This window comes from Cydia pomonella, chromosome 14 (genome assembly GCF_033807575.1).
Source record: "Cydia pomonella isolate Wapato2018A chromosome 14, ilCydPomo1, whole genome shotgun sequence".
NCBI classification, from domain to species: domain Eukaryota; kingdom Metazoa; phylum Arthropoda; class Insecta; order Lepidoptera; family Tortricidae; genus Cydia; species Cydia pomonella.
In genome coordinates, this window is record NC_084716.1 from 12,343,368 (window position 1) to 12,370,530 (window position 27,163).

A 27,163-nucleotide genomic window follows, 5' to 3' on the forward strand; every position below is an offset into this window, starting at 1 on the left:
CGAGTAATGTAGGGGTTTGAAAACCCCTAATTGCTATCTAATCTAAGACATCGAATTAAAAAAGAATCCTGTAAAATTTCTCTTTGCATTCTAACGTATATTATTTTACCACGCGGAGTCCTCGTGTTAGAGCAACCCACTAAGGCTTATATTAGCAAATATGCTAAACGTTCCGTTCCGTTACGTGCATCGTTCCAAGGTTAATGATATTGCATAACGAATTTAAATAAGGCCCTACTCTCACAAAATTAAAAACAAATTAATACTTAAATGGCATGAGTAATCATTCTTGAAAACCTTAATAGGATGCCCTTCGTGAGTGAAGTGCTGCGCGCACGTCTCGACCATGCGCATGGCCATCCACGCGATTTGCGGCGCATGCGTGTCGATCTTCTTGTGCAGTCCGCTCGCCACGCAGTACGCGTCGCCTATCGTCTCCACCTGGGCAAAAAAGCAAAAGTAGTTTCAGAAATTCTAATAACTTACGTCACGACAAACCCGTACAGTCGCCATCAGATATATCGGAGCGGCCAAGGTAGACACAAATATCGGAACATGCCTCTATTGTCAAAGCGTTAGAGTGCGTGTCCAGATATTTGTGACTAGAGATGCAACGAATATTCGGCCACTATTCGGTATCCTGCCATAATTTCACTAATACCGAATAGTATAGCATAGTGTTTGGCTGGATACAGAATAATACGTTAACAAGTAGATAACGATAAACGAGGGGTAAAAAAGTAACAAACTACAAGTAATCAATTATTAAGATCAGTATCATCTTTCAGACTAACTTTATATTTATAGATAGTACAAAAACATGAGAAAAATGATACCAAATATTTTTTTACACGATGAAAACTAACGCATCGCAATGTCCGCAATTCAATACGCACTGCGTGCAGAATAAGTGCAATTTCTATCCAAGACTACCTACAACGAGAAATAAGTTGCAACTTGCACAACGCACGCACGCGCGCGCACGAATTTACTTCATTTTAGGTAAAACTTCTAGCCAAATATGCGGCGGCCGAATTACAGATGATACGAAAGGTCACGTGATTATTCTTATACATTCAGTACGATAAGTTCTGGTTTAGATATCATTTGTATGTCGTATAATTGACAGAAGCAGCTCAATTCGGGCAACCAATGTCACTTGGACGTTAGAAATATCGTGGATAGATCTTATTGGGATCACAGCGGAATCGAAATAAACGTCAATTTTGACATGTCGTTTAGTTATCGACCTTTCCAAGATCTTAAACGTGTCTTAATCATTCTTCGAATCGGGCCGATTATTTAAGTGTCGATTGCCGTTTTATAACAGCGATTGTCAAGCTGGCTAGGCCGTATTCTTGCATGTGAGTAAAATGCGAGCGAAAAAACCATTTACTTCTTTAAATTCTAGAGCGGACTATGTTCCTAGAATTAGAATTCTAGAGACTATGTTCCTAGAGCGGTATGAAGGATGTCCTATTATAATATTTATATCCTCGGGCACTGATAAGTGCGAGTGAAATGCCTAGTGACACTACTTGCAGTAAATTTCGCACCTTACCTATCAGCTTGAACCATCGTAGTATCATACCAATATCAAAGGCAAAACAAATTTTAAAATAAAAATACCGCTCCTACCAGGAGAAAATTCTGATTGCAATAACTGGTTATGTCAGAGTTAAAAGTGATATTTATTCAACCAGAAACGTCACTTTTGACACTGACAGATCACATCCATAACCAATCCAGATCGAATTCTTCTAGTCTTATAATGATAATACCCCTTTTGTTAAATTATACTGTACGAAAGAGACGATAGCATAAGCTAGCGAATACTTATCGTGTAGTGATAGTTTTAGTACACTTATTACTCTCTCCGTACAGTTTTCTGTGGACAATAGAGTATTGAAATCCTATGTTTATCTATCCCCCTATAAAATTGTGCGATAAAAGCCAGCCTTAGCACTGCGGAACTCGACGAAGCGTGGAGTGCATATCCAAGCAATTTTCCGCCTCGTCGAAACATGCCGAAGCCGGCTGAAATATCAGCGACTTGTCTTAGCTTCGCTTGTTCGGGTCGTACAGACAAGAAATACAGAAGTCCAGAACACGCGAGAGAACATCGGTCTCAAAAGTAACGAAATAAAAATAAAGTTCTTTGTAAAGCGCCACGTTCTTATTTTAGAAGAGGTGTGGCTTTTCTATTTCTGAAGACACAAAAGGGTACACCTGTGGATTACAGTGCTATTTTTGTTGAAATCTCAAAATGGTTTCTAGTAAATATATGTTTTATTCTCTTCAAGGCTAATAGAGCCGTCACCACCATGCAAATGCTTAACTAGTTATGCATAAGTCTATGGACGTAGTTTATCAAAGTTTGGTAATAATTAGCATTTTCAATACGATTTCGACGATATTGGTGTGTGTAAATTGAACGCCATGTAGAGAAATAGTTATATGCTCGCTCCAACGGGCCTAAGATAGTCACACTTTTATCTTCTGGGAGACTAGTCAAGTTATCGTTTATAGAAAATGCAATCGAAACTAAATAATGTATGGAAATAGTCACGTGAGTTTTCGTAACATCCCGATAAAGTTTCTCTTTTTGTTTTTGTCTGTCAATATACGATTGTCATCTTAGCTAGGTCCCCAGTTATCGTGACCGTCACTTTCCAACAAATACGTAAGTGCAAAAGTGCATGACACGATTCACCACAGGGTCCATAAGTAGGTACATAATGTTCTGTTTACATTGTCTGTAGAACAATTATCATGCTTGAGCGTTGATTGTGAAAGCACTTAACTTATACCTGAGCGAAGATTGCTCAAACACCTTTTCCAAAAGACTGAGTTTTGGCAATCAATTATTAACAAATCCTCACATTATACTGCCTAACAGCATCTTGCCTTCGTAAGTATTTGGGGCAAAAAGGATTCATCCCCGGGGCATCTGTTGCTAGTTATTGTACATACATACATACATATAATCGCCTAGTTATATAATCGTTTACAATAACCTACCTAAAGAGATTATCAAAGAGGAAAAATGATGAATATGTAGCTGCTATAATTAGTAAAAAAAATTTTTTTTACTAATTATAGCAGCTACCCCCGCTCCCCCTCTCTAAGGAAAAATCTCTAACTATGTGTATGCCCCTCCCCCTCGCCTTGGCTGTTAAAATTTCGTGGCAGTTAAAATTTCAAACTGACTTTGTAAACGTCCAGCTCCTCACAGAAGACGTCGAACACGGTATACAGGTCTTCCAGCATGTCGATCACCATCATCGGCGTGGCTGTGGCGCAGATTGAGGTGAAGCCGACGATGTCGCTGAACAGCATTGTTACGTCATCGTGGCTTTTGGCTTCGATCTTTTCACCTAAGAAAAAAAAAAGTCATTAATATACATATTCAATTTTTACCACATTCAATGTTCATATCGTGTGGGCGCTGCAACGCATTGAAAATACCCGCTGACTGCAGCTAACGATTATCGTGTCTTGTGTATATCTCAGCACAAAAATATATTCAATCTATCCGCTGATACCTACCGGTCAAATGACTCCGGGTAACTATATTTTAGTCGGAAGGGTGCTGACCAAAGTCATATAGAGAAATAATTAAGCTTATTTGTTTATCTACGCTAATGTACAGTGCGGTGCAAAATTGTATGGACCACATTATGAATGGAATTCATTCCTAAAGAAAGAGGTCATCCATTTTTACAGCTTTATGTACATTGTCTACTGCCAGAATAGGAGTACTAACATCATATCACAAACTAGGTCAGGCCGAGGCGCCTGCCGCCGCACCGCAGTGGACCCTTGCAATGGTAGACTAATACATATTAAAAACCCAAAGACGGCCGAATACGCGTCTGCGAGAAGTTGACCGGTTACAAAGCTATCATAACTATAGCACTAGTAATAGGTGTTATATACGAGTAAACACATATGAGGTTTAAGTTACTTTAGTATCTAGTAAAGCGCGTTTCGACCCGGCGTCGCCCGGCCCGCTTGATAAAAGACACAAAGCTTGTACTAAACATCTTCAAACTGTGTTCTTCGATGTTGGATATCACGCAAAGTAGCTCCGAAGCACGTACATAAGGATGCAAATGAGATTAACGCTAAGTTACATGATAGATCTACGAACCAAACTTTATTAATTGATGCAGCAATAAATACAGCTTTTCCGACATTAACAAGAAACGTGTCATAACATTTATTAACAACTTATGTTTAGTTGAGAAAAAAATTACCTATCGTACTTTTAGATACAACGTTAGTGGAAATAATAAATTCATAAATTATGACATGTTTTTTGCTGAAAATATTTTGAAGGTAACGTTTTTCAGCGTGTTGTTTCTCGGTTACGTATTTTTTCACAGTCGGGGATATTTTTCTTGTCCTTGAGTGAATGTTGAAAACTTAATTTTTGTTCATAAATGTTTCACAAACAAATCCTTACAAATGACAAATACAATTTTGTTTTTACGTAACTTGTAAACAATTAAGTGAACCGTAAATATCAATTATCTCTTTCGTAACAGTAGTTTATGTGACTGCTACATAATGAATGAAAATGAAATCAGTTGTAAACAATTTTGACAGATATCGAACGATATTAGCAGTCGGTCCCGACTCTAAATTGTCTCTGAATAAAAAAACAACGGATGCGTGACTTGCGCAAAAAACAGTGTATATACATACTCGTGTGATCATTTTATAAAACTCATTTCATTCGTTTAATAACCCCACACTCGACTTTTAATGCCAAATTATGTACATACACTGCTTTTTTGCGCATGTCACGCATGCGTTGTTTTTTTATTCAGAGATAATTTAAAGTCGCGGCCGACTGCTAATATCGTTCGATATCAAGTAACGTGCGATTTTTTTTATGTTAGCATAGTCAGCAAACGAGCAGACGAGCCGCCTGATGGGAAGCGTCATCGTAGCCCATGGACATAAGCGACACCATAGGAGCCACTTAAGCGTTGCCGACCCTTGAGAACCCTGAATACCCGCTTCTTGAAGAATCCCATGTCGTAGCGCAAAGGAAATACCTCAGGAGGCAAGTCATTCCACATTCCGCACGTTCTAGGAAGAAACGAGCGAGATGCCCGCTTATTCTTGGTGTGCCATGTATCTAAGAAGTGAGGTTGAGCTTTGCTCCTTTGGCGGGAGGTGCGATGATAAAAACGTGACGATGGCAGCAATGCAAAAAGTTCTTCGGAGCATTCCCCATTGTACAGACGGTAGAACATGCAAAGAGAGCCAACGTCTCTCCGAAGACTAAGAGGTTCTAAGCCGTCAGTAAGTTCGGGATCGCCGAAAATACGAACTGCCCGCCGTTGGATGGAGGTCAAGAGGAAGGAGCTGGTATTGTGGAGCGCCAGACCAGAGATCAGAGCAGTACTCCATATGAGGTTGAACCTGCGCTTTATATAACAAAAGACGGTGACCCGGTGTGAAGTACTGTTTGGCTCTGTTAAGCACCCCAAGCTTCTTGGAGGCCAGTTTGGCTTTTTGTTCCAGATGACTTCGAAACTGGACTTCGTTCGTAATGTCGACACCAAGTATCCCGATACTTTTAGCAATGGTAAGGGGAATGCCCTGAAACTTTGTCGCCGTGACAAATTCTGGACGACATTACGTCTACCCCATTCGGAGACCTGTTCAAGAGACGTCTCGATGTCAGACACAAGTCGCATCCTACACTTCGACACCTGTACGTCAAAATTGTTTGTAATTGACACGTCATTTCGAATAAAACGTCATATCGACTGATAGTAGAATAGAGGCCAAATCAAATTTCTCTGTTTCTCACAGATATTTTTTTTGTATTTAATTATATTTTTTGTATTTAATTAAGGTTATCGATAAAGTAAAAATTACAATGCACCTACAGATATAGCTTGTGCGGAAAGAGAAGGTGGAATGTAAGGGATCCCATACATTCTACGACTCTTCTCTTTCCGCACAGACTCTACAGGTTTGTTAATATAGGACGTTAGTTTATCATTTCCGAATATATTATAGGGAAATTATGATATGACAAAATGTAAGCGCGTAGTATTAGCAAGTTGTGTTTGCCTATAATTGGGTGAATACTCCGGTATGATTTTTGTGGTTATTATTTAAGTCCAATTGTATTTGTATTACACCTTAATAAATAAACAAAAATAAAATGAATAAAATATAGGTGTATATAAAATATTTAAATACTGACAGATGTACAAGATGAATATTTTAGTGTTATACCGTAGGGATGCTTATAAACACGGACAAACTTACGGAACCAATTTATATTAGTTAGCGTTATTAAATTGAGTTGGGAAGTAGCATAAATTGGTGCCAAGGGACGCACGTGTTGCTGCAGTATTGGGCCAGTTTACACGAAACTTAGACCTCTTACTCCCATAAGTAACATACTCGTAATTATGATAAACCGAATAAATAAGAATAGGAATGTTAACTGATGTATATTATTAGTGTGGTGATTTAAAATCAAGACAAGCGTTATTATAATAAAACACTCGTATTACATTAAAATATATATTCTGTGTACGAATTATAAGCAGTTTAGAACGTTCCCTGCGAACTTGATGTTTCCGGCTCACCTTTTTGATGGCATACCCTTGCTGCATGTTACTTCCAGCGGCCCACCATACAATAAACATTGTTTTGAGTTTTTTTTTTGTATTAGAAAATAGAAATGAATTTGTTTCGAAAAACAAAAATAGCATCTCTGTTCTATTTAATAAAGATTTAAATTTCATTGGAGATAATTTGTATTAGTATAAGAACCATGGGACGCCAAACTGCTAGAGGTTAAGTGAGTGGTTGCCTCGGAAACCTATCTGACCCAGCACCCTTAAATTTGACAACTCTGACAATATATATAACAATCATAATCAATAAAAGGCCAAAGTGCATGCTAAAAAGTGCAAAAATATATATTTTTGCGTACGAAATTGAGTTAGTCCACGTTGAGCATGCACTTTGACTAAGATTAGTACACTATTAAAGGCTTTATTCGATTATTATATACACAATGTTCACTCACTCAAAAACTGACCAAAGAGACGGGTGCTTTTAACAAAAAGATACCTACAGACTTTTCAGTAATTTTAATTTTACCTTTAATTCGACATAAAAAAAAGAAGGACCAGGAATATGCCTCCTTGACGCTCAATTGTCGGTCGTAATGAATCTGGGGTATAAATTTCTGCCAAAAATTTCATATTTAATTAAATACTTCATTGTCGCCGTCTGTACTTCTTACTAGTACCCCTTAGTGTAAATAAATTCGATTTTGAAACGTGACGTACGCGTTTGCGTTTAGTCTCATTTTGTATTGGATTTAGAAAGAACGCGCCATAGGGACGTTTTGGAAACTCAAAATCCTATACAAAATGAGACTTAACGCAAACGCGTTCGTCACGTTATGATGTCGATAAAATTTACACTAGGGGTACAGATTATTAAATTATCATCTGTACCTCTATAGAACGTGTATACTTATAAACTTATAAAGTATCAAAACGATAAGGCTATTAGAAAAAGGAAGGTTAAAATCGACTTCGAAATTTTATAACATTGTTATACAAGTGCACATACTTGTAGTTTTTCAATTATTTTGTACTTCGTGATTGTAAGGGTTAAATTCAGCTGTATAGACTTCCACGAGACTGTCGCTTACTAAATTCTGGTAATGTATGGTATCTCAATAAAATGCGTAAAGCTCAAGGATATAGTGGCAATAAAATTAGCTAACCAAGTCTTGGAAACCAGACCAAAGATAGCTTTTTCAGGGTTTTCAGAGGTATAAGAAAATGGCATTTTGTAATTTGCGACATCTTCGTGGACTCCCAAAAGTAACATGTATTTTCAATACGACCACATAAACAAAGAACTTCAATGAACACACTTTCATAGGTATTATTAAAAATGGACGGCTTTATTTTTTCCATATAAAATAAATCAGCAAGAATGGTATCATTTCTTTGTTGTAACTCAAAATTATACATTTATGCTCGAAAAAATTCAATAATTAATTATGCTGTTGTGGTTTAAAGTAAATTCTTATTTTACAATCATTTCATACCACTAAAACCTACGTCTCGTTTAAGTTTGTGGTTATATAAAAAATACACGCAGCTTAACATGATATGAATAAGAAGATAATTTTAAAACACACCTAACGCCTCTAAAATAGGTAAGCTTATATGTTATGCCGCAGTACGTTATTTTAATTAATTAGCGAGCCGTCATAAAAGGGCGTCAACTGAGTTATCTACCCACGGTCGCGCCTGCGGCTGTAACTTTTATGATACAATCTGAACTTTACACCACACCTGAGATTATACCCTCCGGCTTACCAAACTTTTGCTTCAAGTAAACCAGTGTACCTATTACTTACTTTAATCCTAACTATGTAATGATAGTACATTACGATACATGTGCGAAAAATAGGAAATTCGAAATGATTGGGGATAAATTAAATACGACTGAAAGTAGTGTTTTAAATCGACACGAGTTGCGAGTTGCCTATTCGCACATGTATCGTACAACATTTTAACAGTACACATGGCCCTTTAATGTTTCGGCAGTTACCTAATGTGCTAATTATCCCACTAGTGCGGTAAAGCAGCATCACATATACTGTAATAGTACATTACGACACAACTGCAAAAATTTGCAATGAGTGGGGATGAATTAAATACGACCGAAGGAAGTCTATATTATGAGAACGCGTAAGTACAGTCAGCATCAATAGTAGCGGATGAAACAACGCGCCAAAAGTATCTGATATTCCGGATAAATTTTCCAAATATAGTTAAATTTCTAAAATGTAGGTTCGAAAGTATATGTTTTACAGTATTCATTGTTCTACACATAGAACCATCCCTTTTTATTAAGCTGTTACAGAATGGTAGATACTTTTGAAACGTTATTTGATCCGCTACTTTTGATGCTGACTTCATGTTGATTTGATGTTTAGGCCTTGAAAAGACGACAAAATTATCTTAGAGTAGATTTATACTGGTTTGCTTGACATTCAACTGGCCACGCCCGATTACAATAATAACCCTGTATTTAACATGACACATACACACAAATCTTTTTGTAAAGAGCTATAACAGAGTACGCAGTCACGTGACGCCATTACACGTGTATGTTGGGTGTATGTTGATATAAGCTATTTTTAATGGTTTGCAGTAGGTAGGTTCTACGATTACGCTATGCTTTATACTGCATACTTATTCATTTGCTTTGTTGTTCATGTATAATGAGCGATCCAGATATTTCGGAGACGCCACCTGATATCCGCGACAGAGCAACGATGCCACAATACCGGTTGTATCATAAGGTTCTTGAACAAATCATAGAAAGCTTATAATAATATGGGTACACTGCTCAATGGTAAACAGATACCCAGCTTCACAGAATAAATAATAGTATTTCATACAGAATAGACACGCTTCACCCCGCCCCTGGAATCAACTTACCTCGAGTCTGTAGATTGACAATAAGATTGGCTAAATCTCCTATACCAACAACCTTTTCTTGTACCAAGTTGCCATGGCTACGCCAAAACCGTCGTCTTGTATTTACCTCGGACCAAAATTATACGTCAGAATACCTATACAGTGTGTATTTTTGATATGAAGGTTTTAATGCTATAAAACAATTCTGAAAGTTTTTTTTAGTTTAGTCTTCACTACCAGAGCATAATTAATTTTGCATATTTTGTATGAAAAAATAAAAGTCCTCCATTTTTTATGAAAACCTATGAAAGTGTGTTAATTACAGCCTAAACTAACTGCCCTTTGATTTTTGGTCGTATCAAAAATACACGCTGTATGTTAATTGAAAAATTGCATGTGCACCCATGGGGGTTTACCTAGTTGAAACAGAGGGCCTACATCTTTCTCTGTCACTCTAATTATGCTTTTATTGGAGTTAAAGAGAAAGTTCCCCACAATTTGCGAATTTCGGTTTTCGCGGTTGTATCCGAGGGGCTGAGCTGAGTAAAGGGGTCTTGAAAATGTACAATATCTATAGGCATTGAAATGGTATGCTGGCTATATTTAAAGAAAAGTTTATTTGAACTTGAATGCTTATTTTTCAAACATTCCCATGTTTTTCTGGGTCATCCTGTCAATGAAACCTAGAACGCTACTTTCTCTTATAAACCGTTCTCTTAAAAATCCATAATGGAATTCATAACTAAACAATTTATCAGATTAAGTTATGATTTTTTTTTGAGAACGAGAGATTAGGTACGGTTGATTTCACAAATATTTTTACAAGTCAACGTTCCAAAATAGTATTTTATACAATTGTGATATCATAGAGAGCTTTGTATTAACTGGACTGTACCTCTTTATAAAGGAATATACACGACCCTTTGTGTTCGAGTAAATTAGGTCGCTGACATTACTCGAGTTGACTGGCATGTCACTCGAAATAATAAGTCAATAGGCTTGCCAAAGACATACACAAGGAGCGTGTCACACTTGAAGACACATTAACGGAGCGGAGGCGTGTTTCTCTAAGTCAACATTTCCAAATACAAATTGTGCTCGGTATGACAAAACTAAGGCGAAGATATGAAGAGTAAACATGAAATTGTTTATGTATATATGTTTATGATAGCGGCATTGATTTCCAACACAGTCGGCTGCAGAAATGCATGCACGATGTTTTTGGTAAACTCGTTAATTTCAAGGCTTGTATGTATTATTTTAATATCCAAATTATAGTGATAATTTGCTTTTTTTTACTATATTTTGTTATAAAATTCAACATGTGTCATCACCCCTATTCTCAGCAAACCATTAAGACTTTTAACTGACCACAATGTTTTTAATCTGTGAATGATAATACATAATGCCTAACGTTAACTTTCCGAGTAATTGAAGTGAACGTCTTAACTGGACGTAATTTAGCGAAAAGGACCCATCCTCAAATATTTTTCATTGAAATGAATGACTTTTCTTTTTGAGAGGAAGTTTAGTTTGACAGATTTTAAAGAAAGGTAGGTAAAAGGATCCAGATCCAACCTACAGGTTGGACCTTTTCCCTAAATGACGTTCAAATATCAGCCACAACATACCTCCAGGCCTATTAAAGCGTACACTGACCAACCTGCTAGCATGAGTTCTCCTCCTCCTCACCTCCATTTAAATACATCTAGCGCGACTTCAAGTATGGACTGAATCTTATGGCATGCATGGTTACGCAATCAGAGAACAGATTTGAGGTTGTTAAGCCAGGTAACTACGTCGGGTGTCAAGGCATCTAGATCTTCAGCTGGGCCGGGATAGAAGTGAAGAGGGCAGCGCCAAAATATGTGCTCAATGGTTTGTTCTTCTTCGCCACACTCGCAGAGGGGAGACACCTTCCAACTTGACTTATGTTGGAAATAATTACAGCGGTCATAACCTGTTCTCAAACTGTTCAGACGACAAGATCAAGTATGGACTCGCGCGCGAGAACGCAACTCATGCTAGCTGGTCAGAATGATATTTAATGTTGTCATTTAGTTATCGTACGCCTGCTGGCACCAATACATGTACGGACAAGTACGAGCGAAATGCACGATAACTGAATGACATCATTTTAATGTCAGTGTACGTTCGAATAGACCTGATTGGCGCTGGAGGCAGCGGTGAGTGGTAGACAAGTGTAGACCGAGAATTATCTCTCGCTTGGACCTCTAAACATGTATGAAAAATTATTTTATGTTTAAAATTGTGATATTACTGGCATTTTTAGGGTTCCGTACCCAAAGGGTCAAACGGGACGCTATTACTGAGACTTCGCTGTCCGTCCGTCCGTCTGTCACCAGGCTGTATCTCATGAACCGTGATAGCTAGACAGTTGAAATTTTCACAGATGATGTATTTCTGTTACCGCTATAACAACAAATACTAAAAACAGAATAAAATAAATATTTAAGGGGCCCCCCATACAACAAACATATTTTTTTGCCGTTTTTATAATGGTACGGAACCCTTCGTGCGCGAGTCCGACTCGCACTTGGCCGGTTTTTTAATGACTTTTGTAAATGTCGTCGTCGGTTAAGTTGGCAACGAAAGTAACAATTTAGCAAATATAACTCATTTAAAGAAAAGTAAATACTACCTACTTATGAAAGCAATAAAAAAACTGGAGATGAAATCAAATTCTTAAAAATATGAGTGTGTTTGTTTTCCATACTTACCTAACCACAGTCTCTTTGCAATGTGAGGTGGAAATATCAAATGCAGCAAACTGACGTTCTTTTCTCTCTCCTTGTCCACAGCTTTACTTGCTTCTTCTATTCTGTTCTTTAACTTGTCCATTCTTCTTCGAAGACCATCCTGTAATACACTTCTAATTACTATAAACTTCCAACTGTTATTTACAAATACTTAGATAAAAGATTCGGTTGAGAAGTGGGTGGATGAACATGTTTTATAAATATACCTACACGAAATTTTGGAAAAATTTGGATCTAACGATAAGCAAAATTACGTCACGTCACTTAAATTCGGATTTTTAGGAACTAAACGATAGAATACGATATTGTACCTTGGCAAACCCTCTTTTTCAGTAGAAAAAGGCTCGAAATTAAAATTTTCTATGGGAGGATAACCCTTCGCGCCTACATTTTTTAAATTTGTCGTTTATCCTTTATCTACTGACGTAAATGGCTTGCCAAACTATATATACGTAGGTACCATAAAAACACACATATACGTATACAAAATGGTAATGGCATTTAAGAAAACTCAGACTACATCCAGAATATCTCGGTCTCTCTCTCAGTTCCTTTTGGGGTCGGCGTTCCGAATATGTAATGTATGCGCTCCTCTGGAGTTGCAGGCGTACATAGGCTACGGAGACTGCTTACCATCAGGCGGGCCGTATATTTGCTTGTCACCAACGTAACGTGAGGTTTTGATACAAATCGAAACAATTAAATTTAAAAACTTCAGTTAAAGGTAAAAGAGTTTTATGATTCCTTTTTAATTTCAACAATTTCTTTTTAATTTAATCCTTTAAATCTATTAAGCCAAAAAGTTTCGGCATGGCATGAGCATCAAGCGTCCTCCGGAACAAATCAACAAGTGGACTCTAGTAAAAGCTTTGACAACTTAACTGGCCGAGAGCGGTTTTAACCGGTATTCACTGGAGCGGACGCTCCGGATAGAGGTATAAATCCGATTAACTGAAATTCCCTGCAATTTTTAAAAGTTTTGGGATTGTGTGGTAGTTATAAGCTTGATGTCGGGTTGGAAAGGTTTTTGAACAAAGCAAAAATCTGATCTGTAATTCTTTCTTCGGCTGCCTGCCGCGTATAAGCCATTGTGGAATAGAGTCGGACCACGCTAAATTTTCATGTCAAGTGCTACGTCAAATATGCAGCATAACGGGATAAGTGTGCGTTCTTACTGGCAAGTTTTTGCAATGTTAGCTTATTTAATTGACCAATATATTTTTTGAATTTTAAGACAAAATAATAACTTTTACATCAGATACTTATGCTGTGTATTTATCTGACAGGTGTTATTTTATTAAATTTATAAACTGCGGCAGCAATACGTCAAAATATGATCTAAGAAGTATTTTATTTTCTAAATACATATATTACTTTTTTATCTCTTGGCGCAATCTAAGAATGTTTTCTAGTCTGTCGGACCAATTCTTGTTGCAATTCTTGACTCCCAACAATACCTACCTATTACAAATATACCGCACATGCATCGCTGTAATTCTAGTAGTAAAATACTCACAGTTTAGCATTTTTCAAATTGTACATCGTTAAAACTGATAATTTTCTCCCTGAGTCCCTCTCGGCCTTCAGCCATTAAAAACTTCTGAGCGAGCAGTCCGGGTTTTCCCGTCTTGTTGAGCAATGCACTTATCTATCTAAATATTTACAACTTGCACCAGTTGATTGATTATTTTTAATGATAATAATTAGTTTGTGTCACTAATGTACTATCTCTTTAGAACAAAAGAGAAGACTCACTTAAATACAGTCTCCTGAAGGTGATGTAAAGTTTACCTAATTGAGGATTGTGATAATGTTACCTACTTAATAATAGTATAAATGTAAAAGTAGCTCTGTCTGTCATTCTGTTTGTCTGTCTGTTAATTAACATTTTTTTTGTATGGAGACAGTTTGATGTGCAAGGAAGGACATAGGATATTTTTTATCAATCATCATTATCATCATCCCACTCAGACGAAATCCCCGTGTCTTTTATACCAGTTCCATACAAATTTGTACAATACCTGAGCTCTAGCCTGTTCTCCAACCAGGATCACGTCTCTCGTGGCATCATGCAGTGGAATGTCAGAGATGAAGAGACCGCGTCCAGTGAGGCCTTCCAGACCATCTAGGAAGGGGGAGCCCACGAACAGAAGCGAGTCGGATTCCGGGCAGAACACCATTTGACCCTTTATTTCCAAGCCCTGTGGAAGAAAACAGCCATAAAAAATTGGAAAACAGAATAGTCAAATTTGTTGTTCGCTATTCATGCCTCAAAGAAGTAGCACTAAATTTAAAAAATCATTACTATGCACTCTGTGATTTAGAGAAATGCACAGAAGTGAATAAAATTTGATAGAAAAGTGCATAGTCTTTTCTGTAGAAGTAAAGTTTCGTCATTTACAAAAAAAAATTAATGATATAAAAATATAAATACAACTGTTAAATGATAAGTGACTTTTTTTTTCTTGTTAAATATATGTGTCTGCGTCGCTCCGGCAATGCGTGCTACCGTTGAAGCTGCCCGTTATGGAGCGAAATATGTCGAACAATCTTCCGACTTCAAACACGCAAGTGACCCGTTTTTATCGAAGCAAAGTTCTTACACTCTATATAGCACATCCGGCATTTCAATGTTTTTTATTGAACTATCAGAAGATATTCAATTTTGTTTTAATTTACATGAAATTGGTTTAACGTAATGTTGAGAGCATTAAATTTTATTCATTTAATTATGAGCAGGCTCGGTCAACGTGTTATGTGATCTAGAAGTTAATTGCTGTCCCAAAAGCTATTTGTGTGCGGTCTTGTTATACTGGTCATTTCATTTGTGGTAGACTGTAGGGTGGACTGTTGCTTGGACAATTGTGGTGGGTACTTGAGAAACTGGGCCTTGTAGGAGGTATATAAAATATTAGTAGGTTGATAGTAGGGTTGGTTGGTAGTGATCTGGTCTGTGTGAATTGGAAACCGGGACCTGCGGGTGTGCGGAGGGACTTTTAATATAACAAAACGGGGACAACAATGGACAAAGTTCGCTCATTTTGATTTTCTCCTTATTTTCATTCATTTGTCTGATCATGGAAAACATTGATAATGAAAATCTAAAAGGCCGCTTAATATGAATCCGAATCCGTAGTCAAAATTGAAACAAACGACCGATATCTTGAATTTCTTAATTTTTAATCTGATCATGATGAAAATTTATATCTGCGGATTCGAAAGGTTCCATAATATGATTTCGTAGTCAAAATTGTAATAAATGGCCGCCATCCTGAATTTCATTAGTTTTGTTCCTATGCTGTATTGTTGTATTGATATATGAGGATCTGAAAGCCCTTTAACATAAATTCGTAGTCCAAATTGTAAAAGTAGCAGCCATTATGGATTTTCCCATTTTTCATTGAAAATTGCGTTGAAAATTAAATAAATGTATGAATCTACTCTAAGTATATAGTTTTTAAAATATGTTTCTACTTATGCGAGCCAAATATGCGCAGACGAAAGATACTCGTATCTCTCGTATTTTCGATCCGTTTTTCTAACGAACTTTATCTAATAATCTTCACAAATCTTGGAGGAGTTTTGCTTATCTTCGAGTGATCTTCTCAAAGGTGTTTTGCTCTTATATAGGAACTGTTAGCATAAGTATAGTCAAGTAATGCCGCAGAAAGTTGGCTTTTGCTTGCGAGTTCAATCTAGTGTGGAAAGTACTTACTTAGGAGTTTAATTTATAGTTGAATAGCGAGTTCGTGCCCGTTACCGAAACTGCTTGGCACAGACACTTCGTAACCAGTAATGTTATCTTTAAGAACTAACTTTAGATTGGTTACAATGAGCCTTCTAAGAAGGTGTGTAATAGCAGCACTTTGTAAGAGAAAGCAGCAGAGCAGTAATATGTAAATATGAAGCTAGTAAGGGTAGTTAACGTTTATAATTTAATTAGCCGTAATACTTGCCTCATGCCTTGTTTTTTTTTTCTCTAGTGACTCGACTCTCTATAACCTTTCGTTTATAGGAAACAAATAAAATTATTTTATTGACCGAGCATTAACAAAGATCCCCGTTCCAGCTTGAACAAGAATGCTATCGTATGATTCAGATGTTTACACAAATTATGTCCGATTGTTCTAGTCCACATGTCGCTTTCTCAAATAGAATTTTATTGTTGATTCAGTTTTTGGAAAATTAAAAAAAAGGCGGAGCCATTGGGGTTTACGAGATCAACAGCTCACAGCGCCACTAGTTGAATATTTGTGTTATTAAGTAGTCACACGATATATAAATTATAAACTGAAATAGATGTCATATACTAAAGAACAAAGTAACCAAGCCCTCCGGTGATCAAGGCCAGAATCGAACAGGCGTCTTCAGCTTACGCGGTGGTCAAGGCTTTAGCTTGACCACTAGGCCACCTGGTCACGGCGATAGGTACCCGTCCCAAATTCTCGAGTTTATTCATAAGCTCCTTTCATATGCTGCCAATAAATGTAGAACCTGTATCTGTAGGTTGGTTGTGTGCTTTAATAATAATTCACTTATCAAAGTTTCGTTAGAATTTGATAGTAGGTAACTATCTAATATTGCATTGCATGTTTAGGTAATTAATGCAAAATTTGGCGGTTTTAAACCACTTAGATAAATTACCAACTGATTAGAGGAATTTGCTTTTAGTCGTGTGTGATTATGTTCGTATTTTCGATATTGAATATACAGATCAATAATAGGTAATCATATTGATATTATGAGCATTCCCCAACTACCTTCTCTTTAGTAATTTCGTTGATTAAAGTTGTAACTTATACTTAGTTAAGTATTAACTGAATATTCTTCGAATTAGAAATTCATTGAAATTGTGAAATACAAATAACTTATTATTTAAAATATAATAAATTGACTGCAGTTTTAAAACGTTTAGAAAATTTAGAAACTTATCACTTTTTCACCATTTACACATACGCATCCAAGTAATACAATAAACGGCATCCTCAGGCCTACCGAAACATTGAAAAATCACAAATTCTGAGAGGCAAATTTTTCGATGTTACCGCCAACATCCACCCTCAATATTCTTTCGAACGGAAAAAATGGACCAAAAGCGCACGAACCAATACCAGATGGTCTCTCATCTCCAGATCTCAACATTTCAAATTTTCATTCGAACATCGACTTTTCGAACGACGCTCCTCGTTCGCTGTATGTCCCAAGTTCTGACGCTTTTACCTACGTAAATCTTCAGTTTACTTCCTCTTTCCTTCCAAACGACGTATATGCGAATAAAGTTCGCACACATACGACTTTTGCTTTATCGCCGTTGTTCGGAGAGAACCTCGGAGTTAAACATCTTTCTCTGCTATTCCGGAATTATTTGTTCCGAGCCAACAGAATGCTTTTAGAAGCATCGTGCGTGTTTCGCTATCAATTTTGAAGCGACTTATGTGCACAGGGAAGCGATTTCTCCCTCTTTCTAAAGCGACATTATATTTTATGAGAGTAAGCGCGTGAAATTCGGGGTAAAAAAATCAGGTGTTATTTTTTTTACACAAGTATTTGGAAGTAGCTCTTGTTTTCTTTTTAATCTCGAATTACACGCACTTTTATTTAAGAAAGCCAAACACGAATTTTATTTTATATAAGTGGTGGTGGCCGAGTGAATATGACGTCTGACTTTCAACCTGGAGGTCGCGGCTTCAAATCCTGGCTCTCACCAATGAGTTTTTCGGAACTTATGTACGAAATGTCATTTGATATTTACCACTAGCTTTTCGGTGAAGGAGAACATCGTGAGGAAACCTGCAATATATCTGCGAAGAAATTCAAAGGTGTATGTATCGCATTGAGCTAGCGTGGGGTCTATAGCCCGAGCCCTCTCGGGTATGAGAGGGAGGCTTGTGCCCAATGCCCATCAGTGGGACTTATATAGGCTGAGGCTATTATATAAGTATTAGTAATACTTAGTAAAGTTTAAGTCACTCAATAATACAGAAAATTAAACAGAAAAACTTTTTACCAAAAAAGCTTTATAATAAATAAGTTAACCCCCTATTTTATGTTAATGACACTCTAGTAGCTTTAGCTATTAAGATAACGTTAATGCATGTAACACTATTTGGTGAACTTTTCTTCTGTCTTCACTTTTTCAACATTTTGTGCAGTAGCGGCGGTGTATGAACGTTAAACCAAAATAGCAACATACGTCAACACGCCGCTATTGGCACAGTAAAGTGCCGGCAACTAACGAAGTCCAGCGTTATTGCACCGATATTGCATGTTGAAGGCCGATTCAGTTTTAACAATTTGATATGGTTTTCATCTCATTTTGATATGGTTTTCATCTCATCTTGATATGGTTTTCATCTCATTTCAATACCTTGAGTCTAATCATCAGATATCTCACACGTACCAATAAGTGCAGGCGAAATATCTTATGAGATATTTCCTCAGCAACGATCAGCCTAAGCCGCTAGCGCTGAATGGTACTCACGGTCAAGATTATATCAAAACAAGATTAAATCCTTATCAAATTGCTAAAACAGACTTGGTCCCTTGGTGTGCCACACACCGGGATATTGAATTTCACGCATGCATTGAGTTGAACGGAGAATTAGTAGGTTAGCTGCCTGACAGGTCTAGTAAACAACTTTTGTACTCAGTGCACCTTGTTAGACTGAGTTTGAAAAGTATTGGTACACACTACTCGTACTGCTTATGCTTATAATCCTAGAACATAGAGAAATAAGCTTAATTACTGAATACTTATTTATCTAATGAATAGAATCAGGAGCTTTGCGGAAATCCATACTAATTAAAACAAAAAATATTACTTTGCTGATCCGCGAAAAGATAACGTGCTAGTCAATTAGTGCTAACCCGTTATACTTACTTACTGTTCCCAACCTCCCACCGCATACGCAAATAAATATAACAGCCCACTACCAAAAGTACAAAACTCAAACTTCGAGTTATCTTTTTGCGGCCGTTAGCACATTTGTGGGCCACGTCGCGTTGTTATATTGGTTACATCCCTATTGGTGATGATTTATAAACTTTTTACTTATAACAATTACACTCCCAAAAAGAGCTTACTCTCATCTTAAAGGCCGGCTGCGTACTTGCAACCCCTCTGGTGCAGGTGTCCATGGACGGCTGTGTTAGATGATCCGGCTGCTCGTTTGCCTCCATTATTATTAAAAAAAAACAACAAAATATGTGGTGTTCGTATTGTGGTAGCTCCTGCCACCATATTTAATCCATCGCTAACAAGAAACTAAGTGTTATTACTATTATAGCTCAATGATCGCTAATCAATTCGTATTAACCGTATACTTGAAGCGTATATTTAATAAATGTATATTTTAACTCACCACAATTGTGTGTTATATTTTTATTACGAATCCTCTTACATTTCGGCATTATTGTATCAACTTTTATTTAATATATTTCGGTCACGTTTCGTCGCCAATTCGCCATTCCTTGCACTCAAGTGAAATAAGTAATGAATCTTGTAAAAAGATTTAAGGCCGTAAAAGGAAGTGTACACGTGTATGTATCAAAATTTTGTAAGTTCACCAGCTCGACCAAAACTTGAAATAGTAGATTGTGAAAAGCACTCATTTCAGTCGAGGTAGTTTGGCGCTCGAACGCAGTGAGACCATTATATTCCTTAAATTAGATTATAATGCATTCATGAAATTATAATAAACAGTTTAATTAGCGAATATTCGCCAAATATTCGCTAATCTAAATCAATAAATGACATTTTTAACTTTTTTTGCGCTTTCAAATGTAATGTTAAACGTTTCATCAAAAATGGCTAAAAACTATATCAATGTATATTAAAACAAAATCGTCCAACATCTTTATTTTCAGTTTCAGAAGAGTTTTAATATTCTTGTAATTCAATTATGCTATCTTTTTGTGACAAAGCCCTATGGGCAGTTAAGTTTTATGCTGAAAAATTAAAAACTTTAAAGACATAATGGTTTTAGATCATATAAATACTAGTCACGTAAGTAATAAGTCACTCATAAGGTCCAGTCGACCCAGAAGTAAGAAAACTTAACATAAGTTAACGGTCACTACTGGGTCTAACAGACACATAGACACTTCAGACGTCCGTTGCTCGTGAGTGTGACGCCCTGACTGATAAACGAAATGACGAATCAACGCGACGAACTTTCACTTGAAGGTACTAAAACTTTCACTTGAAGGTACTAAAAACGACATCGTCGCGCAATACCTAACGAGCGAGTTAGCATTCATAATAAAGGCCCTGGGCCCAGCAGACACATTAGCGACTGTTCTAGTGTATACATAGCCAAAAAATAGGTAAAAACTGTAAAAACAAAAACTATTCTAATATTTGGAAATTACTGTCTATTATTGATTCATAGTTTGATAACTAATTTATTATTAACACAGTTATAAATACATCAAATCATTCCTGCACCAACCCCCTATCCTAACATAGCTCAAAATGTAAATGTATACCACCAACCCAAATATTACGAGTAACGCCTTATTAAACCCAACAAGCCAAAAAACAGCTCATATTTCCTTTCACAAATAGGACATGGACAGTTTCTTTTATAACGGTACTTTCTACCCCTTTCTACCCTTTCTTTGTAGTCCGCGACGCTGAGGGCTCGCAAGGCCTTTTGTGTAGGCTTCGTACTGTTTTCATAACAAGTAACAACACGTCAATGAACATTCAAGGGTTCCACTTGATTGTGTAGGTATTATATTTCAAAGAAATGTCTACAGATATACTAGGGATTAATTAAATTGACCCTGTTATGTTTTCTTTGGACATTTGGTCGGCTTTCAAAGGATCATCATACAACAAAAGAAAATCTGATCTGTACCCGGAAGTTAATATAGGTACTTAACTTCTGATTGTGACTTAAATTGCTTAACAATAAAATTACGATACACTGAAAAAAACAATTAAAGCCATTGAAATTGCATCAACGTTTAATGCTTTTTCCATATGAGCCTATCGAACAAAATAGCAAATTTTACTGTTCCGAAGAGACAGTAAATTTTACTGTTTTGATTAGTCAAAATGTAATGACTGTTCATTTATTTTTATCGTTTTGTTCAATACTTAGAAATGTTCAAACAGGTAACTTTCCTGTTTTGTATTTTACTGTTTTTAAACATTTGTTGATATTGTATAAAATAGTTAATCTTAATGTGTGCTCGATAGACCTTTTTTTTTCAGTGTACAAATGTACTCATTTCTAGGCATTTCTGTTACTATAGTTCTAACTCCTTTAGGGAACGGAAAATAGGAATGAGATAATTTAATTTGTGTAAATACGAGTGCCTTTTATGTCGAGAGCCTAAGCCTCTTTAAGGGGTAAAAGGCTTGAGTTCTCAAGAACGAATAAGTAGGTAATCCACAACACATACGCCTTAAGTACTCCAATATTTACAATCCATATGTATACGCAATATATAAAAGCCAACATCACCTAACGCTATTTGCCCACTCGTACCTAAATTCATCTTAACCTGATCCAACCTTTTCGCCTGGAGCTCAATGCCTTGCCCAAACATAGTTAAGAGACTGGCAAATATTACAGGCTCACTATTTATTTACATTCCCCAACAAATCTCGTGTAACGAGCTCATCTCGGTTTGGACCCTTTCCACAGATAACACAAGCAGATACACTACGAAAAACATACGTTCTAACCTATTATAGTACACGTGAATGAAAGCCAGGAAAAGTAATGTATGCCTAGGACGATGTGATACGAGTATTATTAAATTTGATTTGGACATCAATTTCGACATTCGCGGCAGCAATGCAGTTGGCAGTAATATCGGACTGCAATACTGCGTCATTAGTGCAGTAAATATCAAAAAAGTTATTTTTATCAAGAAATTTATATTCAATTTAACGCTCCCAACCGCTCAGTGAGTTGTAGAATTTTCGCGTTTGTTTAAATGTGGCAAATATTATTGTATGTACAATATTTGTCAACGGTAGGTATTACCTGTCTGCTTGTTGCGAAGAACATGACTTGAACTAGTTATGGAAAAAAAATGTATTAGATAGGTATTTGCCGAAAGGATTGTGTGTAAACTGTGTAAAGACGAAACGGTTGATTTTATTATTATATTCGTAAGTGGTATGACAATTGAAGGGATATATGATAAACGAGGGATTTGACTATCGAAATTTCAATCAAGTATACTTTCAGAGTTATTAAGGAATACCTAAGTTTTAGGAAAATTAATCATTTTAGTACAATCTTTTATCGCTGACTGTACTTCTTCTCATAGGCAACTAATACTCATCGAGACAATTCTAAAAACCCCAAACACAATTAGGTTGCGTTGTTTCATCACAGAGTTCTTATAGACCTCATGTCTCTATCATCAGTATCACTATCCCCCGACATACATATTCATGCAAATTTTCAGCTCAATTGAAAATCGGGAAGTAGGTCAAATTTCAACAAAAAGCTTCCAAGATTTGACCCACACATACGTATCAAAACTTGTAAAAACGTCAAAACCCGCGCTATCAAATCTTCCGTCGCAAGTTTAGCGTGGCGTGGCATATTTTTTATTCCCCTCTAATTTCGTTGTAATCACTTCTTTTAATCAATTGGAGAAAAGAAATAGAACACGGAATATTATAATTATTTAATAATTTGTATAGAAGCTTAAGCTTAAGTATGTCAAACGAAGGTCAATGAAAAAGGGCATAATGAGCTACCAATTTAGCCCAATACAATATATTAACATAATGACATATTTTTGGTTTTGAGGCCGATGAAAACTAAGTTTGTCATTTACTGGTTACAAACTGTCGCTTTAGAACTTGCGGTATTTTGAAAGAAAAGATTATCTTCGCTTCCTGAACGCTGCCTATGAAAATGCCGTATACCCTCTTATATTCATTTCTTTTTTTCATGACGTTTAAATTTTTTTTACATAATTTTTTACTACGAAATGAATTAAAAAATAAATCGGTACACTGTTATTCAAATAACATTCGCTGAAACATTGTTCGGCTTTTAGTCAAAGTTAAATCCAATAAACGTTTAATAACTGTTAAAGCGCAAGGTTGTTTTCCTGTTTCTAGGTCGAGCAGTAGCTATTCAGGCTAGAGGTTGTGGTGTATTATTCTGTATGACAGAAATGATTAAACTATACACTAAAAAACAAAGCTCATTCGGTTGCGTTAGATCTATGTTTGACGCGTTGACAAAAACTAGCGGCCACCTACAGTTCAAGTATTTATAAGACGCGATACACACCAGTAAATTGTATCCTAACACTAATATAAATAAAAATAAAATCATTAAAGACCACGCGCATCAACCAAAGTTTAGTCTCGCGTAAGACTGTGCACTAGGATACGCGCTAATAGTACCGGTAGGGCTAGCATGTCTTGCCGCGACTCGGGTAAGAAGGACACACCTTCGCGATTTGATATTTAAAGCGCGAAACGTGATAAAATATGCTAACCTTAGAAAATAGGTAGCCAGTTTTGTAAAAATAAATTATACTAAAGCTGCAGTAGCAGAGACAACATTAGGCACTAATGTTAATCCAAAACTTGAAGGATCGAAGGAAGATGAGCTCCACAACCATAAGTTAGTCAGGCAACCGCCAGTAACAACAAGTCACAGTAACAACATTCATTTAACTTCCTTCCCTAAAAGAAGTCTCTGAATGGGGTCGACTTAACTTAGTCCGTTGTAACCCTACGAAGACACAAGTTTGCGCGTTTACCGCTAAAAAGTTAAAGTCTGTCGTGTCACCTCGTTTTGAGAGCACTCCCCTGACTGCCACAGCCGGTATCGGAATTCTTGGCGTCGACATCTCAAGTGAAGTCCAGTTCCGCGGCCATTTAGAGAGTAAGGACAAATTAGCCTCCAAAAAGCTCGGTGTGCTCAACAGATCGAAACAGTATTTCACACAGGCCCAACGCCTACAGCTTTATAAGGCGCAGGTGCGCCCGCACATGGAATACTGTTCTCATCTATGGGCAGGGGCATCCCAGTACCAGCTTCTCCCTCTGGACCGCATTCAACGAAGAGCGACTCGAATTGTCGACTGCCAGTGTATTTCGGATCGGCTTGACTCCTTGGCGCTGCGTAGAGATGTGGCCTCGCTCTGCATTTTCTATCGCATGTACAACGGGGAGTGCTCCGAGGAATTGTTCGGATTAATCCCTGCCGCTTCTTTTCGCCATCGCCCTACGCGACAACATTTCCATCCTAACCACTTAGATGGTTGGCAGTCCTCAACTGTGCGTTTCTCCAGGAACTTTCTGCCTCGCACAGCTAAACTGTGGAATGAACTGTCGCCTGCGGTATTTCCGGACCGATCTTCCAACCTTCCAACCTTCAAGAAAATAGCGTACTCCCATCTTAAAGGCCGGCAACGCACTAACAACCCCTCTTGTGTTGCAGGTGTCCATGGGCGGCGGTAATCGCTTACTATAAGGTGATCCGTCTGCTCATTAAAAAAAAATCTTTATAATGATTTCACTAATGTCAAAAGTATGCTGAATTGCCCATAGACCATGATGTCGTCCAGTAGCTGCTTTTAGTGAAATGATAACTGGACTTTTACAGATAGCGACGATGGATTTCCAGGTGACTTGACTTATGAATGGTTAAACGCATTTCGAGATCAAGTTTTCATTGTTAGTTAGTTCACTGCATAATAAATTATAAATGTTACATTTTAAACAATATTAATGAGCAAAAACCAAAAAATGTATTCTCGAGACAACTTCGTCATTTTCAAGTTCAACCAGAAATCTACTTGCACGTACCTCAGCAGCAGTCACTGCACCAGGAATGTTGATCGCGAACATGAAAGGAGTATTGACACGCTTCAGAATCTCGCGGAAGTCTAGAGGAACCCCACGGGGCCGCAACAGCCTGAAGTATGTGTTTAGACTGGACCCGCGCGACGCGAGCTCCGTGCCGAATAGTCGCATGAATCCTGAACCTGTGGATAAAAACAATGATTATTGATTAACCTTACGTGTGTGGTGGTAATAAATCGTGGGTTCTAACTTTGGTTGTGCCGTATAGAGCAGAAACAATCGTTCTCGAAAATAATGCAAAATGATGATGACTACAAATTCGATCAGGATCCTTATCATACACATAATAGAGGTTAAGATGTTAAAAAATAGTTAAACCAACGCGTTAATTAAACTAAATAACGCTTAATATTTATTTATATTTATATATTCGACGGTTCGGGTCGTAACATCTTTCAAGTACTTAGGCCATTTTCTAACGGAGAACCTTCACGACGACATGGACACGCGCGCTCGCGGTCCGCTGTAACATGCTGTCGCGAAGATTCTCCAAGTGCACCACGGACATAAAAACTACTTTATTTAGGGCATTCTGCCAGTGCTTTTATACTTGCTCACTATGGTGTAACTACACCAAACGCTCATATAACGCGCTCAGGGTTCAGTATAACGATGCGTTCAGAATACTCATGAAACAACCTCGCTACTGCAGTGCTAAGACCATGTTTGCTGATGCGGGAGTACCTGATTTTTATGCAATCATGCGGTCACGCATAGCTTCGGTTTGGGCAAACGTATGGCAAAATTCGCAGCAAAATGATATTCTGGCGCTGTTTACTGTCAACCCGAGCAATAACATCCTAAAGCACTGGACAGCCGTGCACCTGGACGAAAATGGTAAATAATATATGAATGTATATAACAAAGGATCTGTCTATAGCATCTGCTTCAATTTATGTTTAATGTTATGTTGTTGTTTTATTTATTGAATTGTATTGTATGAGTTTTTAAACTTGAAATAAAGAATGTATTATTATTATATACATATAATAATTTTTAATGCTTATAGGGTGGTTGACTGTTAAGTCAAATCAAGTTGTTTTTTTTTTCTCTTCGAACAGTCAAAACGATTAGCGACTACGACGTCAGGTTCTTTTTTTTTCTCAATCATTTTCGTGCTAACCATGCACGATGTAATATACATATTTATTGCGTAATACAGTCAACAGCCTAATTGGACTTACACCTTACACCCTATTGTCCCTGTTGTGCTTGTGTGTCTTTTTTTGTTTGCTTATCCGTTGCTGTATGTAATTTTTTTTTCGACAATAAATGACTTTTTATTTTATTTATTTACATATAAACTTTCATTGATCGTCGATTTTAGGTAAAGCAATTTTGCTTCCTTTTAGGGTTCCGTATTTCCACTAATCATTTAACTTTTGTAGCACACCTACTTATAATTACCTTTTGAATAAAAGTTGATAATTAAAAGTACGTTTGTGTACGTGGCGTATAAAGTCTTAGACTGTTATAGAATAAAAAATGATGAAAATAAGCTACGGATAAGTTATACATAAATAAAACAGAATTCCCAGTAGTCCCTAAGCTCATCAGGTTCAGCTGAGATGCTAAGTCATTTCTGAGCCACTTAATATTATAAGTACCTATCTTCTTCTTTTCCACAATCTGACTATAATATCAGCTTGTTTTAATAATACAAACATATTTTATTAAAAACCTATAATGTAATTAAAGCCTGATATAAACACTGCATACTATTACATTTTTCTGCTTCTATTTTATTTGCTAGTTTGTACAACTGTATCTCCATTCAGCCGTGGCTAATGTCAAAACATTTCCACGACCCTGCACAAAGAGGTCTCATTAGTTCTTGCCTATAACTTCCCCAGAACCTGAAGGTCGGATGTCTCTAACAATGAAATAGGACATCTGACCGAAGTGATAATTGTACTGCTGTTTTGTGTTCCACAATGACGCAAAATGAATGCAACGACTTAATGTACGCGGAAATGTTGTTGTCTGCTTAAACGTTGTGAAATAGTTTCAAAAACTTGTAGCTTTGAAAT

General features: G+C 36.9%; 1 protein-coding gene across 1 annotated transcript in view; it reads right to left on the reverse strand.

The window, feature by feature from the left end:
* Nucleotides 1-27,163, reverse strand: part of LOC133524974 (head-specific guanylate cyclase) — a 150,438-nt gene that overhangs the window by 8,713 nt on the left and 114,562 nt on the right. The window contains exons 8-12 of the mRNA XM_061861148.1: nt 25,077-25,255; nt 14,296-14,475; nt 12,236-12,374; nt 3,211-3,377; nt 298-441 (exon numbers count right to left, since the gene is read on the reverse strand). Coding sequence (XP_061717132.1) covers nt 298-441; nt 3,211-3,377; nt 12,236-12,374; nt 14,296-14,475; nt 25,077-25,255 — 809 coding nt within the window. The remainder of the gene's footprint in view (nt 1-297; nt 442-3,210; nt 3,378-12,235; nt 12,375-14,295; nt 14,476-25,076; nt 25,256-27,163) is intronic.